This window comes from Rhipicephalus microplus, chromosome X (genome assembly GCF_043290135.1).
Source record: "Rhipicephalus microplus isolate Deutch F79 chromosome X, USDA_Rmic, whole genome shotgun sequence".
NCBI classification, from domain to species: domain Eukaryota; kingdom Metazoa; phylum Arthropoda; class Arachnida; order Ixodida; family Ixodidae; genus Rhipicephalus; species Rhipicephalus microplus.
In genome coordinates, this window is record NC_134710.1 from 373,179,359 (window position 1) to 373,202,028 (window position 22,670).

General features: G+C 47.2%; 1 protein-coding gene across 4 annotated transcripts in view; it reads left to right on the top strand.

Moving 5' to 3' along the window:
• LOC119161075 (uncharacterized) overlaps positions 1 to 22,670 on the top strand; it is a 193,920-nt gene that overhangs the window by 129,027 nt on the left and 42,223 nt on the right. The window contains exons 4-5 of one of the 4 annotated variants that reach the window (XM_075879989.1): positions 6,708 to 6,845; positions 13,840 to 19,273. In XM_075879989.1, coding sequence (XP_075736104.1) covers positions 6,708 to 6,814 — 107 coding nt within the window. In that variant the 3' untranslated portion in view covers positions 6,815 to 6,845; positions 13,840 to 19,273. Of the gene's footprint in view, positions 1 to 6,707; positions 6,846 to 13,839; positions 19,274 to 22,670 lie in introns of those variants that run through there. The other 3 variants (XM_075879991.1, XM_075879992.1, XM_075879990.1) reach the window with 3 other exon arrangements.

Below are 22,670 nucleotides of genomic sequence, written 5' to 3' on the forward strand. Positions count from 1 at the left end.
AGACGACAGCTTACCACCCACAAACGAATGGGCTTACAGAACGACTTAACAAGACAATTGCTGACATGCTTTGCATGTACGTCGACGTGTAACACAAGAATTGGGGCCGAATATTGCCGTACATCACATTCGCGTGTAATACGGCGCGCCAGGAAACAACAAAAATGACGCCGTTCGCACAAATTTATGGCAGAGAAGTTACTACAATGTTTGACGCCATGCTGCCTTGCGATTGCAACGATTCAGAGACAGACGCCGCAGACTTCACTGAGCGCGTCAGGAAGCAAGGCAGCTTGCCTGCGTCAAAATAATGAACCAGCAGCAACTTGACGCCCTACGGTACAACTTTCGCCATCGATTCGTCATTTATCAACCAGGAGATAGAGTCTGGGTTTGGTTTCCTGTACGACGACGAGGCCTCTCTGAGAAACTCCTACGCCCATACTTCGGACCCTACAAGGTTTTGCGCCGTCTTAGCGACGTGACGTACGAAGTCGTGCCCGACGCCTCCTCCTGTTCGAAACGTCGCCAGCATCTGCCTGAGACAGTGCACGTGGTCCGCATGAAACTTTACCACTCTCAGTGATGTAAACACCTGCTGGCCGTATCTCTACCTGTTGAGCATCGAGACGACGCTCACTCTGGCGGGAGGGTAATGCCGCGTGCATAGCTGCATTTAGCGGCGAGATAGCGACGACAACAAAGAACGTGGATTTGCTCGAAAGGCGCAGAGCAGGCGAGTGAAGAAGACGACAATCTTAGCGGCCTTCTCTGAGAGCGTCTCTACAAGTTCCACTGTCCGTGTTTTTAAATAAACCACCTGTAATTGATAACCCGTGACACTATTCTCAAATTAACAATAATGACAATGTCGTAGTGAAAAACAGTAATGTATGTGTTTTCAATTTACGATCACCTTATTTAAAACAGTGCATAAAGAAAAAACATGTGTTTGAGAAACCCCTGCACACAAAGAAGCGTGAGTAGCGGCTCCAACACAATCGCATAATTATGCCCGGCAAGGTTTTGTTAGTAATGTTAAAAACGTCAACATCTTTGGTATAGGCCATTTAGTGTGGTTGCGAGTACATAATCAAGTTTTTGACTCATAATGTGTACGCGAGCGGAAAGGCGGGCGGGCGGGCGGGCGGGCGGGTAGGCAGGCAGGCAGGCAGGCAGGCAGGCAGGCAGGCAGGTGGGCAGGCAGGTGGGCAGGCAGGCAGGCAGGCAGGCAGGCAGACAGACAGACAGACAGACAGACAGACAGACAGACAGACAGACAGACAGACAAATAGATAGATAGATGCTCAATGTGTCTTTAGAACGCAAGGATATGCTTCGCATTTGAAATTTTCAGCTCTGAATGAGGATCGAACCGAGGCCATTTGTGCGGCAATCAGGTTTCTACGGCAGAGCCACGAGAGTCGCTGAAATTGCTTCAGAAAAAAGTACTATATCAATGCCATGTAGTGGAAGGCGTCTCCTTAATGCATTGTATAATGCGTGGCAGAAGCGTCGAATCGCACAAAGTGTCAGACGATGTGAATTGAGCAATGAGCATAGTTCGGCAAAACTTGCGTAGCTCACTCAAACTCACTCGCCAAATATATTTTGAGCTTTGGACTCACGAAAATTTCCCTGAGCTGGACTCACTCGGACTCACGCTCGCAAAAATTTTCTTCAGCCGGACTCACTCGGACTCTCCAAGACTACTCACCCCTACTCACTCAGGCTCACGGCTCGATCTGAGTCAGTCCGAGTGAGTAGACTCATGAGTCCGTCAGCCAAGGATTAGCTTTTTCGACCATGATGTCAATGCTCTTTAATACCAATATCTCACGTAATCGGTGCTCTTCTCGGTGTCATTTGGCATAGCATCTTCGAAAAAGAGTTCTAAGGGCTTCCGAACCGGTAAGGTCATTTTTGGAAGATATGAGATCATGAGATATAATAACGGAGAAACTTCCTCAAAGATTTGGTGGGGGGAGGTCAAGGCACTCCCATACGTAATTCGCGCCTCTAATAATAAATATTTAAATGGTGTATGAACGAAACTGCTTTGGAATACCTGTAAATAGACGTGAGTATAAGCATGAATCCAGGTAAGGCTAATAGTAATCTTGAAGATGACTGTATGAGACTTTAGGTCAGCAAAAGTATCTTTAACTCGCTCAGACTCACTGAAAAAAATATTGTGGGCTTTGGACTCACTCGGGTTCACACTCACGAAAATTTTCTTCAACCGGACTCACTCAGACTCACGATACTATTACACGCCCGGACTCACTCAGACTCAGGCTCAGTGCTCGATCTGAGTCTGAGTGAGCCGATTTATGAGTGAGTTCGCTGACCGATGACAATGAGTGAGTGTTTTAAAGGCCCGCCCACTACAAAACACTCGGACATACTTATTCATCATCAGTAACTGAACCATCAGCATAGTGAAACGCGGCGTACGATCGCGTGTTGCCGTAAAGCGGCGTAGTGGGCCCTTCGCTGATTCAAGAAAGAAATAATTATGGCGTAGTGGGCACTGAACAACTGCTATAGGAGGTTATGGTGTCAAGGGACAGTGCGTTCACGTGCCGGAGGACGTTCAAAAGATGTGCTGAGTCTTGCTGCGTAACCTATTAAATGACGTGGATTTGTACGTCAGCATCAAGAAGTTTCGCACCTATAGTAGATTTTTGTGGCAGGAATTTCTCATAAAACCCCTCACGGTACCACTACACTATAGCACAAAGCAGTGCTCTTCTAGACCAAGCAAAAACCAGAAATCTTCGATGAAAACGCCTTGAATGAACAGTTTTGAAACGTACATAATAGTTTGCATCCCATTTCTATAAGGAGCTTCACTCATAGGCTGCATTCGTTCACACAACAACTGCTAGCTTTTTCTTTCTGTCTCTTGCCTTTGTTTCTTGCTATTTATTTCTCTCTAAAACTATTTTTTCTCGCTCTTTCTATTTTTTCTCTCACACTCTTTAAATTTCTTGCGTCCTCTATTCATCTCTCCTTTTTTTGCTTATTCTTTATATCATTTTCTCTCTCTTACTCTCTTTCCTTTCTTTCTTTTTTTATCTCCATGTTTTTTATTTCTTTCTTTCACTCTGTGCGTGTGCTTTCGCCCATCCGTATTACAGCATCCCACGCGTTACAAGTCGGCACAAGGGGCAAGCGGTGCACGTGTTCGGGTTGGGGGGGGTGAAGCAGAATATGGAGGAGAATGTGAACCGGCATGATAGCTTTTGCGAAGGTAAATTGGTGATTCACCGAGGAGGTAAGACCTAGTCAGTCTTTTTTTAGTTTTTTAGTGTTTGCCTCCCGCCGGAAAATTGCGCACAAAATACCAATATACAAATAAAAATAATGCCAGGCCTGCGCGGAAAGCGCAGCAAAGTCACAGCGAAAGCTAGAAGAGCGGCCTTTCAGGGTCTGTTTTGAAACGCTCATTGGGAACTACTGCAGGCACACTTGCTTGATACCCACTAGGTAATTATAATAAAGATATTGGGGCAGTAGGTTGGCATTCGCTTTGCTGTTTTTGGTCATTCTTTTGAGAAGCGTGGTATCCGCTAAAGATTTGCGCGGAATTTTGTGCCCTTTGTCCATGCAGTGGCTGACGACGATGAGGAATTATGGCTGCAGTGGGTATGCGCCACAGTTAATAGGGGGACAAGAACAAACTTTTGTGATGAGTTGTAGCATTAGACTGCCCACTCGTTACGCTATTCGCATTGTGGACGACTGGTTGTTCTTTCGCTGTTTTAAAAAGCTTTATAGGTCGTATTAACGTGATTGTCACAAGGAAACGACCACTTCGCCTTGCAAGGTGGATGGCTTGGCTGCTGCGGTACAACTTCGTTGTACAGTTCCGGGGTGGGGAACACAACAAAGTAGCAGATGCTTTGTCCCGGCTTCCTGTACCAAGCACAGAAGACGGCCTTAAGATTGAAGAAGAAATAGTGTCCATCGCAACGTTTTCAGTTCACATCAATTACCTCCGTATTGCCACAGCCGAGCATTGAAAGCTGCAGCAGGTCGCTCAATTCGTTCAGGCTACATGGCCAACCAAGAAAACATCGCCGCCTGAACTAAGACCTTACTATGAGGTGCGGGAGGAACTATACGTGGTGGATGGCCTGTCGATGCGCTCGGAACGCGTTGTAGTTCCAGCCAAGCTCACAGCTGCATTTGTTCAACTGGTCCATGAATCGCACTCAGAAATAGTGAACACAAAGAAATGGCTCCGCGAAAAGTACTGGTGGTCAGGTCTCGACAAACAGGTTGAGAGTGCTATCCACAGCTGTGCAACCTGCCAAGCTGCAGACAAGAGTGTTAAGAGCTACCTCACTCAACTGCAGCCAGTAGCTCTTCCTGATCGGCCTTGGAGCAAGATAGCTATTGATGTTGTTGGGCCATTTTAGCGTGCATCAGCTGACTATCGTTTTTCATCTCTGTAGTCGATTAGTTCTCGAAGTAGCTGAAAGTATCCTTCTGACGTGAAGTGTCCTCCCGCACAGTGCTTGACTTCCTCTTGTCGATATTTGCACGGGAAGGCTATCGGTTGAGCTCGTCTCGGATCACAGACCACAGTTTACATCTCAAGAATGTCAGTCTTTTCTTCAAAAGAGGGGTATCAAACACAGCTTTTCGGCTGTGTATCACCCCCATGCCAACGAACAAACAGGTCGAAAGGTTTCACCGTGTCCTCAAATCATACTCTCAGTTGGCAATACTGGAGCAGCGCCCAATAAAAAAGTACTGTTACAGAGTACTTGAGAATATACAGAGCCACTCCTCACAGTACCACTGGACTCTCTCCGGCAGTGCTTTTACATAGCCCACACATGAGGACATCTTTGGATGTCGTTGGCTATCACACTACGAACTTCTTTGGAGATCCCGCTCGGGAGATGTCTTCACTTCACAAGAGTGTGAAAGAGCGCCAACGTAAAAGCAAGGATTATGTTGACCGGCCGAGAGCTGCCTAAGTACACAAGTTCCAAGTGGGAAAGTAGGTACGTGAGGGTCAAAAAGCCAGTCCCTGGTCCGAAAGGCAATTCCACTTTTGGATCTTTGAAAGTTCTCAAGCGAATAGGACTCTGGTCCTTCAGCCTTGAAAATTGTCGCACGTGGAATGCCTGTCAATTGACTGCAGTTCCCAAGGAATATTTGTCGCACCATGCGCTAAAATGGGACGACAACGGACACTCCAACGACACGGTGCAAAGTAAACCGATGCCTAGCAGAATGACTCGCTCTTCTGAGCTTCGCCAGCACCCTGCTCCTAATGCTGACGATCGTGATGGTGATAGGGCTTCAGTACATAGTGGTGGTGATAGTGCTACAGTGCGTGGTAATAGTTATAATGCTCCAGTGGTGGTGATTGTGCTCCTGTTGATGGCGCCGAACGGGCTGGTGGATCACTAACTCTTCGTAGGTCCGCAAGAAACTGAAGACGACCGACAATATTTCAGTACTATATTTCAGACGACCGACAATATTTCAGGGAGGCATTGATGTAGTGTCAAAGGTCGACACTACGTTACCTTAGTTACGTTCCGCTGTCATCAAGAGATGGCGGTACCCTTGACATTCACAAAAACGACTGTCACCACAATAAAGGAGTTCTTGTGTGGCATGGGTTGAGTGTGTTCGTTGTTCCCAGTCGTGCCGTGTTGCCGACACTACAGCGTTCCTTCCCAGTCACTTTGTAGGGTAAGCCTTTAGTAAACATTTCGCCACACATTGTGTATCAAAGGAACATGATATTGATTGGCAGTGCAGATGTACTAGCCACTGTGTACTGCAAAGACAACCACAAAGACTGCAGGCACCCTTCCTTTTGTTGACACATGCTGCTTGTGCCATCTCTTTGCACAATTACGATTGGCCCAGCAATTTGTCTGGGCAGATGCTATTGTGCGTAAGCCGGTCTGCTAGGATGCTTTCAACCCCATCGGCGCCCAGTTTCCAAGACGCTGTCCTGTAGATGTTCCAGGTAGTGGTCGGGTCACAACGAAAACTTCGCAAGACAACCCTTTTGGTGAACGGATTTGAACAGCGTGGGACGGCGCCACTGCACGTGGAGGTTCTCATGGAGTCAACCTCTCGACTCGGCTGTCGTCGCCGACGCGAAATCGTCAAAAAAGCGCCGTAGTCCGGAAGCGTGGGAAGACGTCAAAGAAGCCGTTCTCAAAGATCGAGCGTATGAACTGCCATGTTCGAGAGAGTTCTGGAAGCCTGTAGCTAAAAGCAGCCATGGACCACTGCTGACGTTCGTGTCAGCGGCCATCTCCCCGGAGGAGCTCAACTTTCCCTCTCCGGACTTTACTTCCTCGCCCTGCGGTGCCTTCAAGGCGGAGGCCGGGTGCGTCATTGTGTGGTGCACTCGTGATGACCATTGCACATTTTCACTCACGTTCTTCTTCCCACGAGTGGCCCAATTTCTGTATCCTTTCTGGTGGGTGGACCGCTGAGACGTCACGTCACCTTGTTTGTGGCAAGGGTGGTCACCGCCTTCTTCGGACCTCCATGTGAGGGGACGATGGGCTATAAAAGCCGGAGACTTTTGTAAATAATCACTGCATCATGAGCTGAATCTTTGTACATAGCTGATTCTCTGCTGAATCTCTGTACAGTTCTTTCAACTATCATGTAAATAAACCTTACGTTCTATCTTTCTTAACGCGTCCCCTCACTAGCGAAGATCGGCTATGCGGACGACGGCGGGGAGCCAGCTACTGTAAAGAAAGACGCCGTACCTTCTACCATCAACCTCGAACCCTTAACAACTGGTTGGCAGCAGTGAGATGGACCTCACGACACGGTGCTGTGTTGTGGTAAGTGCTTGGTTTTTGCTTTGACTTTCCAGGCTTCGTTTTGTGAGTGAGTCAAGTAGAAGCTGGATTGTGTGTGAATTAGGGAGATCATCTATTTGTGAGTATTAAGTTGAAGGGATCACCTAATTATGTGTGAGACGCAGGACCAATGTAAAACAGCAATCATGGCGTGAAGGTCAATGCTGAGAGGGGAACTTTTGGCTGTGAGTAAGCATCTAGGAATTTAAGTAGAGGAAGGAATGGGCAGGACACCGATTGTGAGGCTGATTTTGCAGAAAGCCAGTGAGGAGGAGATTAAAAACGTGGTAGAGACTTTCGAGAAATAGAAAGAAGAAAGAGAATAAAAGGAAAGAAGGGAAAGAGAAAAACGTGAGCGAGATAGCAAAGAGCGTGAGCGAGTACTCGACCTAGAGATTGAACTACCCAGACAACACAAACACAACCTCAAGACATCCTCAGTATGCCCCCGTAAGGACAATCCGATGCCCTCAGAATGTCCTCTTATGGTACTAGAAAGGCACTTATCCCGTCCCCTTGTCCGTACACATAACAATCTCAGCACATCCTCAAAACAACAATTCAGGACTTTTTCAGTATCTTTTCAGAACAACGATAGCGTGGCCGGTTTGGTACTGTGGGCAGTGATACTACTTAGGATTTACTTCTTTTCATGACATTTTCATACATCAAAAGAAAAACACCGGCGAAGTCTCGAGTATATATACTGTACCAATCAACAGAGAGGTGACAGTGCTGGACTTTTAGAGTAAAACAAACAAAGCTTGTTGACTGAAATTTATTTATTTAACAGTAACCAATCACAATAGACAGCTTTGTCAGGCATCCGAGTAAGCGTATAGTCTGAAAAAGAAAAGCAGTATCAAGGCAGTCAACACAGCTAAATCAACTACGTTTGTAATCTTCTTCGAAGGTTTGACACAGTGTCCTCATCACCACGTGTATCGCGCCCAATGCACTCACTAGTGCTTGAGGCTCCGCATGACAGGCTATCAGTACACTCGACACGGGCGTTCACTTGACTTGCCGGGCCATGTGTCAGATGCAGAAGTCGATCTTTTCACGTTTCGACCAGGCTGCTTCGAAGCCCAATTGATCGCGATTGGTTGTTGTTCCAGGCTGCTTCGAACCACACCTCGCCGCGGTCGGCTGGTGACAATGCATCCATGATCAGTCTGAATGTTGAGCAGCCCAGTGCACCCATCAACATGACAATTTACCTACCGTCATCACCTACGACTTACACTCTCACACATATCTCACTTTTAACCACGCGCACAAACAACAAAGGACACGAACCTTCACTAGTTCACTGCACTTTCCCCACTCCGTGACTTTCTCTGACAAGACCGCCGCTGCCATTTTTTGACAGTCAGTTGACTTGGAATTGCTTGGCTACTTGACTATCTAGAATGGTGCCGCATAGTCAATGGTTGCCAGCTGCTAGTTTGTTACTACGCGCTACAGCGACGTATAATGACAATGGTAGGGCTGTGACATTTAAGAACACACTGTTTCAAATGGACATTTCGCAATACCAGGTTCGATACCTAAGTCAATTGATTACGTGTGTCTCATTAAGCGCGTTGCATAATTTGAAAATTTTCTGCAAAAAAAACGTGGCGGAAATATACAATAACTTTGTGACTGTAAGAAACAAACGTGTGGAGAAAGTTTTCACGTATGAAATGCATCTAGTTGGTGCGCAAAAGTCTTCAGGAATTATATCTAAGTGCTCAGTGCAATGCTTTTGTCATCTCCAAAAGATCCTTAACATGACCTTTTCCGGACCAATTGTTGTCCTCAGAAAGCACTCGAAAAGACGTTTCCGGGGCAAACCAGCTTGTGTCGTCTCAGTAAGTACTAAGGTCAATGAGAATTGTGCGAGGATGATTGTACCATATGAGGACGACCTCAGGACATCGAGTGTTGTCTGGGTATATATATTCATTTTTCGGACAGTACAAAAAGCATTGCCCGCAGTCAGGACAAAAGGAGGTGGTTAGCCCCCTGACATGGTCCTGCTCGTGCTGGGCGTAACAGTAGCAATAGAAACAATATAAATTATTGCAATGCGCACACATAAACATATATACCTACATAAAATATATACATACAAATAAAAAAAGTAACAAAAGAAATCACTATTGTACCAATAGAAATTATTGCTGAGCACACATAACATATAGACATACACAAAAATATATACATACAAATAAAAAGAGCAATAGAAATAACCATTATAACAATAGTATTCATTGCTGAGCACACATAAACATATATATATATATATATATATATATATATATACACAAAAATATATACATACAAATAGTATGAGAGACTGTAGCTCACCCTACCGTGCTGAGAGTGCACTTATCCTAAGTGTTAAAGAGGGACCGAATTTTCATTTTGAAATTTTTTGAGTTGGTGCACGATCGTGCTAGTTCAATTATTGCAGGATGCTCATTACATAACTTCATAATTTGGAATTCTATTGTTTGCATTCCATAGTTTGTGCGTGTTCTTTCCACAACTATGTGTGTTTTACGAAGGTCGTGGCCGGTGTTCCTGCTTAAATAGTGACGGCTAAATGAACCCCAGTCTCCCGATACTTTGCAATATATGTACATCGAATATTTTATTTTGTAAACAAGGCAGTATTGTGGAATTCTGTACTTTAACATGAGAGCTGACGCATCAACATTATACCCCGAATTAAGTAGTCTAACTGCTTTCCTCTGTAAAGAAGAAAGCTTTTCATTATCAGTCTTAATTCCTGTTCCCCACACTAACGAGCAGTAACTAAAATGAGAATGTACTATGAAAAAATACAATTCCTTCTTTAAGTTAGTTGTTAAAAAGTTACGTAAACGGTTCAACATGCCTATAGACTTCGCTACCTTCATCCTTACATTGTTCACGTGTATTGACCAACTTAAATTTGATTGAAAAGAAACGCCTAGAAACGAATGATTGTGTACTGGATCTAGTTGCGAATCGCCGTAGTATAGTTTCATAATGTAATCTACTTCTTTATTTTTAGGATAGAAAAGCATGAACTTTGTCTTTTTAACATTTATTTTTAGTTTATTAGAAGATACCCAGAGATTAGGCTCTTTCAACCAGTTGTTTGACATCGCCTCTAGCTCCTTCAAATCATTCCCAGAAAAGAAAACACTTGTATCGTCAGCATACATTAATACCTCCCCAGTAAAAAGGATATTAACAATATCATTCACATATGTTATAAATAGTAGAGGGCCCAGTACAGAGCCTTGGGGCACACCATATTTGATTACAGTTTCTTCAGATTGAGCATCCTGGAGACAAATGTACTGTAGTCGATTGTGCAAATAACTACGGATAAGATTTTGTGCTTTACCTCTAAAGCCGTATGCTTCAAGTTTACGGAATGAAATTTCGTGTTTGATGGAGTCGAATGCTTTTTGGAAATCTAGATATATAGCGACTGTAAATAACCTGTTTTCAATATTTTGGATGATTTTATCTTTTATTCGTACAAGTGCCTTTTCTGTAGACTTTCCGTTTTGAAATCCGAACTGTTGCTCTACAATAACACTTTTCGCTGACAAAAATTTATTAAATCGCGTGCATAAGACTTTTTCTGCAACTTTAGCAAATGTTGATAGTACAGATATTGGTCTATAATTACCCAACTCATTACACTTGCCGCCTTTATGAAGTAAAGTCACACGAGCAATTTTTAGCCTATCAGGATAGATACCAGATGATATCATTTCATTAAAAATGTGCGTTAATGGCTTTGCAATGTCATGTGCCACGGCCAGAAAGTCGAGGCAATGAGACGGAATATTCAGACATTGTAAAGTGCGGTGCAGTTCAGAGCCGTAGAGAAGGCTAGCATGTGTGAAGGCAGCAGCAGGTTCAAAGATGAACCGAATGTGAGAGCTGCGAAAGATGCTGCTCGATAGAAAGATGGCGCCGAACGCCAGAGCGAGTGCGACGAGGTGCTGTGCGAGTTAAATGCTCGCGAAACAGCTAAAATAGCTGTAGAAAAGCTGGTACAGACCTCCACTGTGGTTGTCGTGATGGTGGATCTTGCAAATGAGGTCAAAGTGATCAAGAACAACGGAGAAAGCTTAGGAGAAGCTGCGAATGCAGAGTGCGAGGGAAAAAGTACGGTTGTAGACTGCTCGCAGCCATGCGAGCTAGAGTGTTTGAAGGAAAACATCCGCACTGTTCCTGAGTGTGTTAACCTATCCGCCAGTGAGTGTGAGAATAAAGATGGTTTGGTCGAAAATGATTTAAACTGCGTGAGTGGGACAGCTGACAAAAACAGTGAGAGGGTCGAAGACATTGAAATGCGAACCGAAAGCTCGGAAACTAGCCGGAAAAATTGGCACAGACGCAAAAGACGCCGGAGAGCAGCGAGAGAGACAAAGATTAATACGCGTGGTAAAGAAGGCTCAAAACATTTGAGCGTAGCAAGTAGTACTACGTGTTTTGCGTCAGCGTCAAAACTGTTTTGCATGCATCCGAGACGCCGGATGAAAATAAAAGGGAAGGCAGGTTCTTCGCGAAGGCAATCGCATAGAAGGCGTCGATACTTTAGTTCTATCGACAGCACGTTTCAGAGCTTGTGCGAGTGTAGGTTCAGCACAGGTGAGTCGGCCCGACATGGCAACAATGTCAAGAAATCGAACTGCCGAAGTGCTATGGAAGGTAGTGCAGAAGCGCCCTTAGGTTGTAATTCCACCGATGACGCAACCCGAGGCTCACTTACTAGTAGTGAGGAAAAGGTCGGTCGCAAATGTCGCCGTAAGAGCGAAGCGTACGCGCGCGACCAAGCAAAGGGATGACAGAGGTGACAAGCAGCCGGACGAAAGAAAGAAGGGTAGCTCATCGGCCAGTTCATCGAAGAGGCCTTTGTGGCTTGAAGTAAGGCTCCAGCGGCAAAAGGATGGGCCACGGCGCGCATCCTTGCGACAGAATGCATGCCGGAGATTTACAGCTTTGCGAGGACGGGAGTGTCAAAGGGGTCCTAGAAGAAGGGCCGTAGTAAATAAGCGCCACGCGGGTGCAAGAAAGAGGACATCGCCACTCTTTCCGACGCGTTGCTGGGATCCCCTCCTCCAGATCGGCAGAAGTCGGCCGAAATTGCGAATGAGACGTAACGCTGCCGTTCAGCTGGTAGCACGTACATGGTGTAGTCTCAGGCGTTTTCAAAGTACGCCAAGACCACGACCGCCGCGTGCAGGATACAAGAATGAGGGACAGCTGTGAGCTGGAGAATGTGACACAGGAGTTTTCTCGGAAGCATGTTTGTGTGCTTATTTTCGGTTTTAAAGCAGTATTGCTGTGTCATCTCTACGGCTAGTTTGCATGAATACTCTCTTTCATTGCCCCGCCGCGGTGGTCTAGAGGCTAAGGTACTCGGCTACTGACCCGCAGGTTGCGGGATCGAACACGGCTGCGGTTGCTGCATCTCCAATGGAGGCGGAAATGTTGTAGGCCCGTGTGCTCAGATTTAGGTGCACGTTAAAGAACCCGAGGTGTTCGAAATTCTGGAGCCCTCCACTACGGCGTCTCTCATAATCATATGGTGGTTTTGGGACGTTAAACCCCACAAATCAATTAAATCATTACTGTTTTTCATTTCTGTTTTTAAGCATTGTAAGCGGCTTTAGTTAAGCTTTTAACTGAACCGTTAGGCGTTATGCAGAAGCAGTGACCCGCATCGGTCCACCAACTGCGTGAAAGGAGTTTTTTTTAAGATATGAGCACGTAAGTCGTAAATGAAGAGTTGGTACGCCCACTAATTTCGAAAGCGTGGTAGCGTTGACGAGCGGAACCGAAGTTTGGGTACTTCATGCCTTTTTTTTTGTGTGTAGTGCGAAGTTGTACATCGTCTTAATAGAGTAAATGAGTACTGTTAAAGAAGGTTTTAGAATAAAACCAAAAGCAATTTTCGAAATGCTCATGTTTGAAAATCACTTGATACAAGGTTTTTAGTCCAAAACTTACGCAAGTTTTGTCGGGTTCTTATGACGTGTGTGGTATACAGCGTTATTTTTCTTCGCGGGTTGTTTTTTGTGAACATTTACGTTCATATGTGCGTTTAGTGGTGCCTAGATTATATTGTCACTTGCTACAAAAGGTCTTCAACTAGGAGGAACTGAGCCGGCGGGGAGACGCACCGAAAACTGGCAAGATGGCTGCTTCAATAATCAACAACTAGCCAGAGCACGCGCTGCTCCAGAACATCGTCTTCCATTCTCGCGGGCAGCCATGGCTTGCGCTTGCCGTAACTAGCGGCCGTAGCGCGTTGTAGTGCCTTTGTTTCGGCGTACTTCGTCAAATGGTCGGTGGCTATTACGATCCACTTGTTGCCGGCAGATGATAGCAGAAAGGGTCCCAGTAAATCCATTCCTATTTAATCAAATGGCGCTCTGGGTGGTTCTATTGGTTGAAGAAGCCCCGCGGGCTTTATTGGCGGGGATTTGCGGCGTTGATATTCCCGGCAGCTTTTAACGTATCGCTTAACTGATGCAAAAAGCTTAGGCCAGTAGTATGCTTGTCGAACTCGAGCGAGAGTTCGAGAGGAACCTAAGTGACCAGATGTGGGCTCATCGTTGCAGGCAAGAAGAATGTCGCCACGCATGTCAGTTGGCACAACTAAAAGATAGGTTTTCTCATTGCCGTTGGAATTTTTCTTATAAAGGACCCCATCTCGCAGACAGAACGACGACAAACTTCGAGAAATACTTCGAGGTATGGACGAGTTGCGTCCTTCAAGGTTTTCGATAACTGCGCGAATTTCATCGTCCGCACGCTGTCGCGTAATCAGATCTGTTGTAGTAAGGGCCCCAAGGAAACCATCGTCGTCCTCGGTGTCGTGGTCACAAACTTCGACAGGTGCACGTGATAATGAATCAGCATCTTCGTGCTTGCGGCCCGATTTGTAAGCGATCGTGAAATCGTATTCCTGCAGACGAGGACTCCATCGTGCCAGTCCCCCACACCGGGTCCCGTAGGTTGGCTAACCAGCACAACGAATGATGGCCGGTCACTACCTTGAAGTGGCGTCCGTAAAGGTAAGGCCTAAATTTCATCGTGGCCCATACAAGATCGAGGCACTCTTTCTCTGACGTGGAATAGTTGACCTCGGCGCGGGAAAGAGTGCGGCTAGCGTACGCTATCACTCGCTCTGTGCCATCTTGTTCTTGTACGAGGACAACACCAAGACTCACGTTGCTGGCGTCAGTATGAATTTCAGTATCAGCGTCTCGGTCAAAGTGAACGAAGACTGGTGGTGTCTGCAAACGCTCCCGTAGTTCAGAGAAAGCTGCGTCCTGTTCTTCCTCCCAGACGAATGGAACATCTTCACGAGTGAGTCGAGTGAGCAGTTCAGCAATCCTAAAAAAATTGGCTATAAAACGGTGATAGTACGCGCAGAGCCCTAGAAAGGGACGCGCTGCCTTGTTATCACGTGGAACAGGAAACGAGGCCACGGCGGTACTTTTGTCAGAGTCTGGTCGAGTACCATCCGCACTGACAACATGGCCGAGAAACTTAAGTTCCTTGTAACTGAAGTGGGATTTTTCTGGTTTCAGTGTCTGGTTAGCAGAGCGGAGCGCTTTCAGCACATTCTGCAGACGCTTCAGGTGTTCCTCAAAGGTGGCAGGAAACACGACAAGATCATCGAGGTAAACTAAGCACGTGCGCCACTTTAGACCGGTAAGAACAGTGTCCATCATTCTCTGGAATGTCGCAGGTGCAGAACAGAGGCCGAAGGGAAGCACTTGGAATTAATATAGGCCATCCGGTGTAACGAAGGTGGTTTTTTCAGGACCTCGTTCATCAACTTCGATCTGCCAGTAGCCACTTTTCACTGAGTCTATCGATGAAAAATACTTGGCCCGCCGCAGTCTGTCGAGGGAATTGTCGATGCGAGCCAGCGGATAGACGTCTTTTTTAGTTATGCTGTTAAGTTTCCTGTAGTCCACGCAGAAGCGCAGTGATCCATCTTTTTTCTTCACGCGCACGACCGGAGATGACCAGGCACTTTTCGAAAGTTGGATAATGTCATCTTGCAACATCTCTTTGACTTGAGCATTTATAACGTCACGTTCCTTTGCCGAAACGCGCGGTAAGGGTGTTGTTTTATGGGTGAGGCATCGTTATACGTAATTATTCAGTGTTTGGTGATCGGTGTCTGACAAACCTTCGAGGTGGACGCAAAACACTCTTTAAATTGATATACCAGTTCACGTAGCTCGGTCTGCTGTTGTTCCGAGAGGGTCGAGTGAACATCAACTTTTCCAAGTAGTGAATTCACGTCGCTTGGTGTCGGTCGAAGCCCGTCGTTGGCTGATGTAGATGCGAAGCATTCAGAAACGTCTGCGATAGGGTCGGCGAAAGCGATGGTGGTGTCACGAAACAGGTGCCGGTACTCGTTACTGAAATTAGTCACAAGTAGGGCAGAGTGTCCGTAATAAAGCGTGGCGAGGCTGCGTGCAGCGTAGACACCTAGCGCGAACAAAAGCGTCAAGGTGCCTTCGGCGACAACCTCACCATCCCGTAACTTGTCAGACATTACATCAACTAGGACGCTTGAACGCGGAGGCAACGTGATGCTGTCGGCAGAAACGCGAAGCGTGCTGTCACGGATGTCGTCAGGTTTGTCGGAGGATCCAGCTGTCGAAAACGTCACGGTACGCTCTCGAAGATCGATAATAGCGCCCTGCTCCGGCAAAAAGTCGACTCCGAGGATTAGGTCTCGAGAACATTCAAGAAGTACGAGGCAGCTGGCGAGAAACGTACGTCCCCGAATGCCCACTATGATAGTGCACATGCCGATTGGGGTGACAACGTGCCCGCCGGCAGTACGAATTTGCGCTTCGTACTAAGGCGTTACAACTTCCTTTATGTGCACTGCTAGTTTCCCGCTTATGATCGAGTAGTCCGCACCTGTGTCCAATAATGCGCTAACGTCGTGGTGACCGTCGACTACCACATGTATATCTAGAGAAAATCTGCTTCTGGCTTTCGTCGCTGTCGTCGGGGAATCACTCCGCGTCCGTGCTTGCGTCGGTGGGAGGCCTTGCTTGCGTCGAGTGTCAGCGGCCTCGCTCCCGAAGGTCGCTGTCGTTAGTTTTCCCGCCTAGGGCTTGGCGAGCGCGCCGGCGCCGCTCCTGGGAGGTTCCGGAAATTTGGAGAAGATCGCCTTGGGGATGGGGACCGCGACTGCCGCCGCAATGCCATGCGCTGCTGTGAGAGGCAATCTTTAATGCCTCTTGGTCTTTCGCCAAATCTCGGCTGTGGTGCGTCGACGGCAAAACACTGTAGTCCGAGACGACGATAGGGACATTCCCGGTACACACGTCCAGCTTCACCACAGTGGTAACACAGTGGTCGTCTGTCCGGTGTGCGCCATACGTCGGATTTTCTGGGACGCGGCTGTAGATTTTCTAAGTGCTGAATTGGCTGCAGCGAAGGAAGTGCATCCTGAGGCATAAGATTAACGAAGCGTAGTGAAGCAGGAATATATCGGCTTACAGCTTCTGCGTATGAAGCACGATGTGGCTCCGCCGGGACAGGCGGGACATAGCTGGAAGGCGGCATTTGGAGAGCCTGTCGTATTTCGTTTCTGACAAGGCTGCAAATAGACCCTGCAGTAGGTTGGGACTGGCACTGAATCTTTTGCAGTTCGTCGCGCACTACCGATCGAATGAGATCGCAAAGAGACTCGATGTTGATGTTGCTTGCCACACCTCCGATCTGACCTATTGACGAAGCGGCACTCACTTGCCGGTCGTACACAGTAGAGCGCTGCTGCAGCACTTGCTCTATGGTTGTGGCTTCGGTCAAAAATTCCGTCACGGTCTTAGGGGGACAGCGAACGAGGCCAGCGAAAAGCTGCTCCTTCACTCCTCGCATTAAATGACGGACCTACTTTTCTTCTGCCATGTCAGAGTCGGCTCGATGAAAGAGGCTAGTCATGTCCTCGACGCGCATCATAACGTTTTCATTCGTCATTTGGAGCCGCGGCTGAATCGCTCGCTCGGCTCGTTCGCGGCGATCGGGATTGGCCCAACTTGCCAGCAGGTATTGATGAAACACGCTCCACGAGGGAAAAGGCTCACGGTTTTCGTACCAAGTACGAGCGCCGTCCTCCAAGCTGAAATACACGTTCCTCATTTTGTCGAAGTTGGTCCAACCATTGTAATCCGAAACCCGTTCGAACTGTGCCGGCCAGTCTTCGACATCATCCAAGACGGAACCGTGGAACACCTTCGGCACACGTGGCTTCCACAGCGTATGATGCGTGGCTGCAGTGCTTTCCTGCTCGTTGGAGGCTGTAGCGCTTTCCGTAGCGTTCGGGGATGTGACAGACGTCATCTCGGGAAGAGGTCCACGCTCAGGAGGTAGTCCTCGGAGTCTTCGGCTTGAGCGGTGGACAGGTGTTGTCACTGCAGGTACAGGGCTACCTGGAGGCGTTTGGAACATCGGCTGGGGGTTACCCTGCACCTCCACCAGTTGTCACGTGCTACAAAAACTCTTCAACTAGGAAGAACTGAGCCGGCGCGGAGACGCATAGAAAACTGGCAAGATGGCTGCTTCAATAATCAACAACTAGGCAGAGCACGCGCTGCCTCAGAACATCGTCTTCCATTCTCGCGGGCAGCCATGGCTTGCGCTCGCCGTAACTAGCGGCCAAGTGGCAATATGGATGTGACCTATGGTTAGGTGTGTGTTAGTAGGCTAGCGTTCTTTTAATTAGAGTATGATGTCGTGCTAGAGCGCATAGCAAAGTCCTGTGCGTTCTTTAAAGACATGGGCTGACATGAGGCCACATCCAGCAAACAAGCGTGTAGTACGAGAAGTTTATTCCCTTTATTTTGTCATTTTAGTGAGTGCTTAGGGATCGTGTGATCTCTTGAGCTGAGACTTGCGCTTTACCGAACGGTGAGGTTAGGGATACGTTTCAGGTAATTATAAGACGTAGTTCGATCTGTTGTGAGTAAGTTTTCGTTGGTGTCAGGGTGTCCTTCAAGTAGGTACTTATGACTACGCCTTGAAAGTATGTTTAGAGAGAATGAAGAATGCGCCCAGTTACTTAGTGTAGGTTCATGCAGCATTCCTGTGAAGCCATTGTAGTTGGTTGTGTTTCATGAAGTTAGTCATGAAGTTAGCAGATGCAAGTTACAACTTAGTAGTGTGGATTGTAGGAGAAAGCTAGTTGTGTGTTTATGGTTATCTGAGGCCAAATTGAATTTGCCTTTGTGTGCTTTTCTCGCACGGCAAATTGTTCTATCTTCAGTAGACATTTCCATATCTATAAATCTTGTAATTTTGGCAGCACAAAATTCTGTTAAAATTTCAGTAGACTTTGTTTGTGTTTCTTAGAAGCCAGGGGGGTTTTAAGCGAGTCCAATGCACTTGGCTGCAACTATTGAGTTGTGTGGTTTGTTTTGCTGTTGTCAATCATTGTGAAGTAGTCTGGTAGTTAGTTGCAAGTTTGCAGCTGGAGGTTCCAAGCCAGGCCAGCCTGACCTCGTCACCAGCCATTCTCTTCGTGCCCAGCGGTTGGGAGCGCTGGCCAGCCAAGATTTTCCGGGCGGCGGAGGAGCTGTTTCGTTTGGCCCGGCAATTCGTCTGGGCAGACGCCATTGTACGTAAGCCGGTCTGCTAGGATGCTTTCAACCCCATCTGCAAGACGCTGTCCTGTAGATTTTCCAGGTAGTGGTCAGGTCACAACCAAAGCTTCGCGAGACAACCCTTTTGTTGAACGGATTCGAACAACGTGGGACGACGTCACTGTGGAGGTCCTCTCGACTCGGCTGTCATCGCCGACGCGAAATCGTCCAAAAAGCTTCGTCAGTCCGGAAGCGTGGGAAGACGTCAAAGAAGCCGTTCTCAAAGATCGAGCGTTTGGACTGCCATGTTCGAGAGAGTTCTGGAAGCCTGTAGCTGAAAGCAGCCATGGACTGCTGCTAACGTTCGTGTCAGCAGCCATCGCCGCGGAAGAGCTCAACTTTTCCTTTCCGGAATTTACCTCCTCACCCTGCGGTGCCTTCAAGGTGTGGGCCGGGTTCGTAATTGTGTGGTGCACTCGTGATGACCATTGGACATTTTCACCCACGTTTTTCTTCTCACGAGTGGCCCGATTTCTGTACCCTTTCTGGTGGGTGGACTGAGACGTCACTTCCCCTGATTTGTGGTGGGTGAAAAATAACAACGCATTATTCTAAGGTCGTAGGTTCAATGCCTGCTGACGGAAATATATTTTTCACCCACTTTTCTTGCTTCTTACTTACATTACATTGGTTCTAATAACTTTCCCTATACATTCCTTGGCAATATTGTCTGTTAGATATCATTAATATTGTGTCAAAACACGGAAAAATGAGCCCTTAGGCATACACTTCTTTCCCATATATATATATATATATATATATATATATATATATATATATATATATATATATATATATATATATATATATATATATATTGAACAGCCACATCCATGCCCCGCCGGGGTGGTCTAGTGGCTAAGGTACTCGGCTGCTGACCCGCAGGTCGCGGGATCGAATCCCGGCTGTGGCGGCTGCATTTCCGATGGAGGCGAAAATGTTGTAGGCCCATGTGCTCAGACTTGGGTGCACGTTAAAGAACCCCAGGTGGCCAAAATTTCCGGAGCCCTCCACTACGGCCTCTCTCATAATCTTATGGTGGTTTTGGGACGTTAAACCTCACATATCAATCAACAGCCACATCCAGGGCGAGTAATGCATTCGGAAAACTATGCATCCGCACTCGCGTTCTCAGACACTTATAAATGATTAAATACTTCCTTCCAATAATTGTAGAATTGTGCTTTCTCAGATTGCGGGATCGAGTGCGCCAGCCAGTTATCCGACGCTATTCACGTAACAGTGATACTGCCCAAGGTATGGTATTCTCATCATTCGCAGCGCGCCGAGTTCAGTAAAAGTAATGTACGGCCCGAAAAACGTTGTTTCATATGCGACTCGTAGAACACGTGATTCTAATAACATTGCCGATCCGATAAACGCAACCATCGCACACTGTTGGTTACTGGTGCGCGTGACATCGCAGCCGAAATCCTTTTAACAGGAAGTACTGGTGACCTTGAGCCACAACTAGCAGTGCTAACGCCTTGTCGCCGTGGCATATCTGCCCACCAAAGTGAGACCCCGCTGCCTGAGAGCTATCTTCTTTTGCGAGCGCTGCTACGTACGCCAGGATTAACGGAGATATGGGCCAACTGATCAGCTGTTGCGAATGCGAGTGCTGCAGTGGTGCTCGGTAGTGGCTTCGTACTCAAGTGCGAAGGCTCTTTGTATCTCCGGTGGCCGAAGAAGAGGTGTCGGTGCAGCAGCCTGAGCAACAGCCGGAACAGCAGCGAGGACCGGAGGAGCCTGTTGACGCTGCAGGGGCTTCGCGGTCGTCCGTTCCCGGAACTGCCGTCCAGAGTCCTTTTGATTCCGGAGGTGGTGGCCTTACGCCATCCGTGGGTGACGCAGACACGGAGGGTTTCCTTTCTGCCGTCATGTCTCCAACGAGCAGCAGCATGACCCAAGTCACTCCGATGACAGGGTCTTCCGACAGCCGTGAAGAAAAAGCCACGCAGTACACCGGTAGCTCTAGCGGGCTGAGTTCTAGCACCTTTGGGAGTGAAGCCACCTTGCGAGTGCCTGCCACCAACGTGAAAACAGTAAGTGTTTAATATTCTTCACTGTAACACATTAGCCTTGGTTGGATTTGAAGCGAAAAATTCTGTTACGCCATAACCTGCCATGGTGGTCTAGTGGCTAAGGCACTCGGCTGCTAACCCGCCGGTCGTGTGAGCGAATCCCGGCTGAATTTCTGATGGAGGCAAAAACGCTTTAGGCCCGTGTGCTTAGATTGACGTGTGTATTAAACAACTCGGTGGTTGCAATTTTCGGAGCCCTCCCTTACGGCGTCTCTCAAAATCGTAAGGTACTTTTGAGACGTTAAACCCGAACAATTATTAGCTTCAGGCCGTAGTTACCGCGTCCAAATTAGTTGCGTTTTAGAATAACGTTTGCGGGCGTTGCGGGTGCCATATGAGTATTAGACTAGCTTTTGCCCTCCGGCACACCGCAACGGACGATCGCAGTGACACCGTATACCCTTGCTACCACCGCTTACGGGCCGCATACACCGCCCGCTGTTTCAGATTTTCTGCGGGCGGGCCACAAACGGCAGCTCGCGTTACGACGCATGCGCGGTAGCAGCGACCGCACCGCAAGGGCTTGCGGTGCGCTATTCTAAAATTCCCTATTTCATTTACTGTTGCACTTCTACATATCCGCCATTCAATCGTGTGGCCCGCACAGTATTTCTCTCGCGCTCTTCTCAACTTTTTTATTATTTGAACCATTCACAGAGGGTACCTATACCGGCATTGGATTATCGAGCCCCTTGAATCTTCGCTAAATTTTCGATGTTTCTGCTCTTCCAGGTGCCTTGATCCGCCACGCTGTTCCAAGATAATTCCAAGGGCGGACTGTAGCGGCACCGGTGTTTCTTCTTCCGGCATGCTCGTCAACTCCTAATATTACGCGTTGCACCACGTCTTATCCAATGTGGTTTTTAATTTTTTTAATCTCAATAAAACCTTCCGCTTCTGCTATCTGTCGCTGCTTTCATCTTATCCCTTTCTTGTGTGCCTGCCTGGTCATTTGCCCCCTTAGCAGTTCTGGACGTTCTTAGAATGTGCAATTCGCAGACATTTCTGCTGACCCTAATTTTCTTTCAAAATGACAATGCTTTGTGAGCCCACACAATGCCACTTATCCACAGCGCGAATTCTGCGACTTCAGCTGTCGTTTACATCACAGACATGCGAATTCCGCAATCGCGCCTAGCATGTTCATACCTTATGCTCATTCATGCCTTGTGCGATACTTAAATCGTTAACGGCAGCTTGCAGCTAACGTGCCGTAGTAAGTATACGTACAGCAGCTTCCACAGCCACGCGTGATCCCGTCTGTGCGCTTGATACGCAGAACTTCCCTGCGCCTGCTACGTACCTGCAGTTTTTATTAATGTACAAGGCTTGCCTTTCTTTGCGTCGTCCTCAATTTCAGCAGGCACGTTAATATCTTGTACGAAATCTGCGGACTTTTTAGCGCATACCTATTGATCAAAGAAAATAAACCGAAAAATAGCTAAATGTAACCGCATTAAGGAGGTACAATTAGCACGTGTACGTGTTCTCAACTCTATTACATGCCTTCTCATCTTGATAATTGAACCAACTTTCTGTAGCTTGAAAATTTCTAGCAATGAATTTTATTAATACTGAGCGGAAGTCACTTATTTTCGGTCTCTGGGAATCGACATTTGAAGAGACAACGGACATTCAAATGTGTTTTTTAATACATGTTCGGGCATACTACTTAAAAAAATGTCTGATAATTTATTTGTTTTTTTTGCAAAATAAATTAACCAAAGTGCTCGCGTTAGCTCATCTCTGAAAACTCATTTTATTTGCCTCTCTTGTGTCAAGCTGTTGCAATACGACTGACTCGCCATTGTGGATATTTTTTAAAACTGCATCGCATCAGCCTGACTATGCCCCCTGCAGGGCAAAGGCTTCTCCCAAGGTCCACCAATCAACCCGGTCTTGTACTTTCTGCTGCCACGTTATACCTGCGAACTTTATAATCTCATGGGCACACTCAACTTTCCGTCTCCCCTTCGTGCGAATTCTCTGCGAATCCAGTCAGTTACCCTTAATGGCCAGCGGTTACCCTATTTTAAGTT